Source organism: Elephantulus edwardii, unplaced genomic scaffold (assembly GCF_000299155.1).
Source record: "Elephantulus edwardii isolate Elephantulus edwardi_28Jun2011 unplaced genomic scaffold, EleEdw1.0 scaffold00176, whole genome shotgun sequence".
Classification (NCBI taxonomy): domain Eukaryota; kingdom Metazoa; phylum Chordata; class Mammalia; order Macroscelidea; family Macroscelididae; genus Elephantulus; species Elephantulus edwardii.
This window is the reverse complement of record NW_006399926.1, coordinates 5,652,399-5,660,746: the sequence shown is the minus strand read 5'-3', so window position 1 is coordinate 5,660,746 and position 8,348 is coordinate 5,652,399. Positions and strand designations below refer to the sequence as shown.

Here is an 8,348-nt window from a genome sequence, read left to right as displayed (position 1 = left end):
TCAGTTCCTTGTTTGGATGTGAGTTCACACCCAATGTGACTTTCATCTGGTTTTATCTCACCAGTATTCACGCAAACCTCCTTTCCACCCTGTTTCGCCCCTTTTACTTAGTTCTGACCCTAATGCTATTGTCCTATACTGTGCCTTCCTCACAACCTCTGTCATGCTAGAACCCATTATAATTTGTTACAATCCACACCATCAAATATCTTTGCATCGTCAACAAATCACAAGTAATCATCCTGGCATTCTCTCTTTTCAGGTAAGATTCATCTGACACCAGCAATGATATACTTTGCTCTACATTCTCTTCTGAATCCAACTTGAATTCTTAGGCTTGTTGTATTTTTGTTTTGTGTACCATCAAGGTAGAACCAACTTATAGCTGTTGGTTTCCAGAAGCAGTAAATCACATGGGAGGAGATTGTCTATCTTTTTCCCATGGGGAAGCAAATGGATTTGAACCATGGGCTTATGAGTTGGCAGTACAATACTTCACCACAAGTCCATCAGCTGTCATTTAATCTAGTGGTTAAGTAAACACTATGTGTATACCTTTACTGATTCAAGTCATCTCAAATAATTTTGGAATAATAATAGTACACTAAAAAATTAATAAACCGAAGACAGTCTGACATCCTTGGTATCTTGGTTATATAGTGCTGTTGTAACAGAGTGGTTGACTTTAACAAACAAAAATGTTTTTTCTTTCTCTTAGGAGGCTACATGTCCAAATTCTCAGTACCATCTCTAAGGGAAGGGCTGCTCTCTCTATCAGTTGTGAATTAAAGTCTTTTTTTCCTTCAGCTTCCACAAACCAAGTATTTCTTGGAGATCTCCATGTGTCCTGTCATTCCTTGATGTCAAAGAGCTTCTTTGCACAGAGATTCTCAAGTTCAAAAGAAAGTACTCCACTCATGGCAATTCTTCTTGGTTGTAGTGAGCATTCCCTCTTTCTTTAGCTGGCTTTACTTTCCTTCTATTTCTATGATGAGAGATGTTATGGACCACGTCTCCGAGCCCACTCCTTATATTTTATCAGGTTGAGACATCCCACCCTGAATCCTCTTGCAACTATTTGGTTCATCATATCAGGGGGAAATCACTTCATAGCTTGCATTGCATTGTTATTATATTATTACATCTATGTTGTTGTTAGAGTTTGGTGGGATTTTTTTTTTACGTCTATGTATTTTTTGAGGACATAATTCCACCCATGATTCTTGGCAAGAGGTTAATCAACTTTTACTTGACCATTTCCCGTGAAGGAGAATAGAATTTGTTCTAAGATATTACATGACAAGTTTTCAGATCAGGTGCTTACCAGGCATTACCTATATGCATTTTACTCCCAAATAGTACATGCTAGTTTCAAAGTATGCTTGATAACCACTAACTCATTTGATACTCCTGGAAATCTTGTGGACATTTTAGATACAATTAGTCTCTCTTTGATAGATGAGGAAACTGAGAGTACATTATGTCCTGCTTTGTCTTGATGGTTAAAGTGCCAAAAGTTTAATTAGAATGAGCAGGACGGCTTTCCTGAGATTCTCCTTGGGCTTTCTCACCGTACTGAAATCAAGCTCATACTAACTGATTTCTCTCAATGAGATGCTGATAATATTGAGATGTCTTGACAGACCCATGAGTCTTAGAGAGACACTCTTGAGCCCATTTCACTGAAAACTATCCTATTGACACAGCTTTCTTTCTCTACAAAGTAAAGAAATAAATCTATTCAGTGAGGGAGACCTAGGCAGGCGTGAGTGAGGACTTCCTCCCAGAATCCTATGCTCGTGAGGCAGGAAGACTAGAGAAACTGTGAAATGTCTCTTCTACAACTTTCCTTCTAGACAGATAACCTTAAGGGGTTTCAAGGACAGCAAGAGCCAGGCTGAGCTGACCTATGAGAAAAATGAATGTCCGAAATTGTGTAAGCAGAGTATGAGGAGAAAGCAGAGACTGTAATCAGACTGACAGACATGGGGCAACATGGGGGAACTGGAACCTGGTCATGTTTACAGGAAACAGCTCTCAATTCTGGGTTGTATGTCCCAATAGGCCTGATCAAGCCCATCCCTGAGGAAATGGCAACAGAGTAGGTAAAGTTGGTGGAGAAACCTCTAGTTGGTACAAGAGGAAGGCTACCCAGCCCTCACATAGCAGAGCAGACTACTTTTCAGATGAGACAGGAGGAAGAAATCTTCAGATCAATCAAGTTCCCTGAAGCCTCAAGGAAGAGGCCCCATTAACATCTTCTCATCTCTAGACAGGACCTGTAGGCCCATGGAGGAAGCACAGAGCCAGGTCATAGGATTCCAAGCTCCCAATCCTGCATGCCTTCCTCTATGAAAACTTGTTGAGCTCAGATTGAGAGCCAGCCACTGGGCCAGGTGCAGGATGCAGAGATGAACAAGACAGGGTCCCTGGCTGGATGGAGGATCAAACAAAACAAAACAATCCTGGTAGACTCTACTCTGACTCCTTTGGAATTCTTTTGGATGTAGACCAACAGGCCTTCTAAAACATCTCTAAGTGGAGTTAAACAGCCAAACCTTCAGTTTCAGTCTAGTATTTACTTGCCCCTTGGTGGGGTACAGTTATTGTAGTTATGGACCACTGAGTCAGAATTGACCCACAACTGACCCTTCAGCAGGTTTTCAGAAGCAATAAATCACACAGTTGGAGACTGCCTAACTTACCCCCTGGCGTGGCGGCTGGTGGATTTGAACCACATGCCTGTAGCACAGGCAGCACAATTCCTTACCACTAAGCCACCAGAGGCAGAGAAGCATAAAAACTCAACTGCAGTGCAATAGGCCATGGACCACAGTAGGTGAAGTTCAGAGTCTGCAGGAGCTCCTAGGAAGGTCCAGGAGGAAATGGGTGTGGACATCTGCCTAGAGGAGGTAATGTGGTTGTTGTTGTGTACCATCAAGTCGGAAACTGACCCGTAGCTGACCCTCCAGTGGGTTTTCAGAGGTAGTTAATCCCATAGGAGATTGTCCATCCTTCTCCTGCAGAGCAGCTGGTGGCCTCGAACTGTGTGCCTTTGGGATTGCAGTGCCGCTTCTTGCCACTAGACCAGCTGATCTCAAAGGGTGGAGTGCCAGATGTCGAAGTGACAGCAGGTGGCAGTCCAGACTCACAGAGCAGTGTCCTGGGCTGCTTCAGGACAAGATTGGTGAGAAACTAGTATCTTCTGGGCTCAGCCTCCAGGATGTTACTCATCTGGTTTAGCACACAGAGCTAGTTTGGCGAGGGAACCCAATCAAGCCCTTTAAATGGCCATCTCAGTCATCTGAACAGATGATCACTTGTCCTTCTTTGAAATCTGTCACAATAAGCTCAAGATGCTGGTTCCTAGGCCCATTCTCACAAAAGAAGGCCCATCAAGATGGGTCCCAACCAAAAACCTGATCACCTTTTTCTGAGGCAACTCTGTGTAGACTTGAACCTCTGAACTTTCGGTAAGCAGTCTAACACATTCACTATTCATACCACTCGGGGACTCCAATGGCTCCTAAAGGCAGAGGAGACTTTCCCAGAGAAATTATTCATCGGCTATCTGGACCCCCAGAGAGAGCAAGGATCAATGCAGAGATGGGGCAGGGACAACTCTCAGGATGCACTTGGATTAGTGAGTCATATATTGAGTTAGGAGGAATACTTACACCCATCAGCACTTGTTTTAAAAAAACAAAACAAACTACCTCACCCTTGTCTCCTCCAGGAAGTCTTCTTTGACTTTCCTTCCCAGGTCCCATTTACCAGAACCATGCCCTTTTCCCCACAGCAAATATCTACTGTTCTGCAGAGCTGGATTGTCAGCTTTTAACAGGCTCAGCACACACAAAACCAATCATCATCTTCCTTACAGACTAGCTCCCGCCCTGACATCATCTGTGACCCATGTGTCAGTTTACAGGAGTCATCTTGCCTGCGTCATTGAGGTCCAAAACCTCCACCTGGTTCTGGCCATGATCCCTCCCCAGCCTCCTCCTGAAGCTGATGAGGTCTGGGGTCTCTTGTGTTCGCTCCCTCCTTCACCTCTGCAGCCACTTAGCCAGATCAGTCTCTTCACCTCCCACCCACGCTGTTTCAAGCGGCTCACTGACAGCTCTCCAGGTCTCCAGGCCCTGCTCTGCCTCATCTCTCCTTCATGCCCCAGCCTTGTTCTGAAAGCTCTGCTCTGCTTGTGTGACCTCTTTTCTGCCACTTAAGTGAGCATTGGAGATCCAACAAAAAATAAAGCCCAAATCCCAATACTCAACATCCTAAGCCTTCCCAGAGCCAGGTCCTACTTCACCCTTCCAAGTGTATTTCATACTATCTCCATGGACACAACTTCCAATCTAGCTGTTTATTATCCTGTTGTTGTTATTATTTGCCATCAAGTCACCTGCAACTTACAGTGACCCTATGTACATGGCTCTATCCTGAGCCAATCTCATCATCTCCAACAGACCTAATACTGTTTCTCTAGTCACTGAGTCACTTCATCTCCTCCTAGGTCACAGTGTCCCTCTCCAAGGACTTTCCCCCCCGCCATGTGCTAGGATGTGTGCACTATATACCTTATACTGCTGTTCCTTCAGTTTAACAAATTCTTATTCCACCTTCTCCTTTCCCAGGCCCTGGCTGCTCATTTTTGTCCATCCTGATTGATCTCACTTCCTGCAGGGAGGCCCTTAAACACTTGGCCATGTTCAGTTCTCCACTCCACTAGGAACTCCCATCTATCTAATCAGGATGTGGAATGAATGACTGGCGCATTGAATGCATGCATCATTCGTGTGGCCCGGATACCTTAACAAAGTGTCACTTCCCTAAGAAAAGAAATCCCTCTCTCTTTCAGACAAAAAGCTGAGAACATGACTGTCTCCCCCACCCCAGGACAGGGCTTCTCAGAGGGTCTCCCCTCCAGAACGGATGTTCTCCAGAGAATGAACCAAACTCACTCCTGGACTCCAGAAGATGCCCAAAACCATGAATTGATGAAAAGCCATTAGAGTTTATGAAAGTGCTTTATTCCACTCCCATACAGCTGAGCCACCTCACAATGATATATGTGCCTGTGCACACGCACAGACACCCAGCTTGCAGCCCCTCTAATAAAGGCCATGCTGGGCACAGTAGTAGGCACAGAGCTGCTGGTGGTACCGCAGGTGATAGTCCTTCACCAGCTTGCCCAGGATGTAGAGGAACTCCTCAAAGCAGATCTGGTTGTCCTTGTTCTTGTCTGCCGCCCGGAACAAGGCTGCGATGTAGTACGGATCCCTCCGACCCTGAGGATTGGGGCAGAGGTCAGTGCCACCCACTTACCTGGGTCCCCTTTAATCCCTACTGGGATTGCGGAGGACAGGATAGTCATAGCACAGCCCTGCCCACAAGGACTTACAGGAAGGAATGTCATACTCAAATCATCATGGCGATGACGTGACAGACTGAAAATTAGGCAAAGAGACAGAGATGTGGTAGGTGCTCCAGTTACACAAACCCAGAGTTGCATGAGTGCAGACAGGGGGTACAAACTGGGCACGGCTAACAGTTCCTGAGCTGGGCAGCCTCCCAGACCTGCATCACGTCCACCACTGGTAGCTGAGCCTGTCTGCCTGGCTTAACTGCAAGATCAAGTGCTTCCTAGAGACACGGGATGAGACCCTTTCCTGTCAGCTGCTTCCCAAGACCAAAGTTAACCCATTCATCCCTGCTCCCCTAACACCAAGCAGTGTCAGCACCAAGGGATGTACTGTTATAAGCACAAGGTCAGCCAGAGGTTAGGAACGGCTTGCACACTCTGCCATTCCACCTAGGGAGACTCAGGACAAGGGAAAGGACAAACCACAAACCTACAAGCTGTGCTGGGTGTCCCAGAGGAGGGAGGAGGTGGCCGTGTGTTGGCCCTGGAACAGGGCAGGTACAGGAGCTTTCGTTGTTGTTGTTGTTCTTATGTGCTGTCAAGTCACCTGTGATTCATAGTGACTCTGCACAACAGCCCTAAACCCTGCTCTATCTTAAGCCAATCTTATTGTCTCTGACACACCTACCCCCATTACCCCAGTCACTGACTCAATCCATCTCATCGAGGGTCTTCCTCTGCTGTGCTGTCCCTCCACCCTCCCAAGCATGATGTCCATCTCCAAGGACTGGTTCCTCCTTGCAACGTCCTGAAAGTATATCAGACAAAGCTTCAGAATCCTTGCCTCCAAGAAGCAGCCTCTCTTAGGAGACACTTATGGTGGAAGAGACATGGTGAGGAAGGATGGGGCACAGGCTGAGATTATTTGGGCACTGGGACACTGAACACTGGTAGGAGAAGCATGTTCAGCTGGACATGGCTGGTGAGTGTGGAGGGGAGAGAAGAGGCGTCCGAAAGTGCCTAGAGGAAACAGTATCTGAGAGCAATGGTGGGCAGGAGTGTTTCCCTCATCCCTGAGGGCAGCCTTATATCATTTTCCCCATCATCTGCTTTTCCTATAATCTTACCTCCTCCGCAAAGCTAGTTAACCAAAAAAGAGCTGGAGGCTTCCTGCTTTGGCAGGTTCTCCCAGCTGCCCTCACCTCATCCCACCTTCCCATCAGCCTGCCCGGTACCCAGGTGTTGGGATCCGAGAGTCTTATACCCTGGTAGGACAGGAGACACACAAGTGACAGGACTTGAGGGATCCTGTTACAACCCTACAATGCAAGAAGTTTGGCTCTAGAAAGAAAGAGGTTCCCCTATAAACAGAATACCAACTTCAATAACCTCCCATCAAATTCCACCCTCTCTTCATGACTTTCAGAGAGGCACTCCAGTGAACTATTTCTTCTGACCAACTTCCCAAAATTAGGCAGGGAGAGATGGGAAGTGACCACCAAGAAAAGGCCTTCTCCTGAAATGTGAGGACTTGGGGATCAGAAGGATGAACTGACAGTCTTCTGGAGATGACATTGCCCTGAGAATCCCCCAGACATGGGACAGAGGGCTGAGGGCAGGCTCCAGAGAGCAGCAAAGCCTGGCAGATCCTGGCACAATCCCATGATACAGGCAGTTACGCCCTGGAAAGAAAAGAGTCCTTCAACCCTCAATGAGTCAGGTACCCATGAGGCTAAATTAGCAGACAGAGTAGGATTCAAGGAGAATCTAGACCTGAGTTCCTGGAGCTAGTCTCAGGGACTTTGTGATCCCTTCAGACAGGAAGTGGGAGGTGAATGTTGCCTTTCTTACTCCCAGCTTGTTCTAGAGGGGCAACTACAGCCTAAACCAGCCCTCTTCTCCAGGTCCAGGGGGCAGGTGGGCCAGGCCAGCAGAAGTTCCCAATGAGACTGGTGTGGGCTGTGGAGCAGAGTCCCTTACCAAGTGGCCTATGGGCAAAAGGTAATTTGGGTCTATACTAAGAATACAGGATGAACAGAGAAATAAATTGGTTTGGGATTAGGATTGAGTTTCAGGGATTAGAGGTAGTTGGACTGGAGTAGGAAGAAGCAGGGAGGTTCAGGGAAGGAACAGAAAGAAAGCCATCGGGCCCATCCCTTCTTCTGCTCACAAATCCTGCCCTCCTCTTGCCTGATATAGAAATACTCATGATGGAGGTTTTCTTGGGCCCAAGACCTTCGTCACTCACTTCCAGCTCAGAACCCAAGCCTTATACATACCCCCAGCCCATTCTTCACCCACCGCCACCCAGACCCCACGCACCAAGCTCTCCATGAAGCGGGGCACGTTGTCCAAGAGCAGGGCTCTCAGCTCCTCCAGGGACAGAGTCTCCACGTCCCCTTCCCGTGCTGCATAATGGTGGAAGCAGTGGATGATTTGGAAGAGGGATTCCTCCACTGGGGTGTCTGTCACGGTGCTTAGGCCCATGCTGGTGGCAGAGGGCATCTCTGCGGTGGTGGAGGTGGAGCAGTTGGGTACCTGAGAGAATCTGGGAGGAGAAGAGAGCAGCACCAGGTGTGGGCCCACCCCCAGCAGGATATGCAGTGACCCTACATCCCCTGCCCTGTCCTTCCTGCGCACATTCTCACATCTTGTCTCAAGCTCCTTCCATGTCTGCAGTCTAATTTATTGAAAATGTCTCAAAGTTATTGATCTTTTTTTTTTAAATGGAGAAATTGTTGAGTCGGTATATATTCTCAACAAGAAAATACAAATTGAAAAACAGAGGGTCAAGCACCAGATGGGACCACTCCTCTCTAGCCATGTGACATTGGATGAGTCACTTCCACTTCCTAAGACTCAGTCTCTCCATAATACTCAAGGGGTTTGTTCTGCAGCCTGACCAAGGCAGACCTCTTTCTCTCTTCTTTCCAGTGTTTTCTAACTTCTCTCAACAGCTGTTCTTTGAATCTGCTCAAACATT

The 8,348-nt window shown here is 47.2% G+C and overlaps 1 protein-coding gene across 1 annotated transcript; it reads right to left on the bottom strand.

Moving 5' to 3' along the window:
• Nucleotides 1–5,114: 5,114 nt before the first annotated feature.
• Nucleotides 5,115–7,870, bottom strand: LOC102871678 (protein S100-A15A-like). Its single transcript, XM_006895931.1, has 3 exons — nucleotides 7,645–7,870; nucleotides 6,578–6,630; nucleotides 5,115–5,291 (listed from the first exon to the last, which is right to left on the bottom strand). Exons 1-3 carry the CDS (start codon nucleotides 7,868–7,870, stop codon nucleotides 5,115–5,117), a joined length of 456 nt encoding a protein of 151 aa, XP_006895993.1.
• Nucleotides 7,871–8,348: the final 478 nt, after the last annotated feature.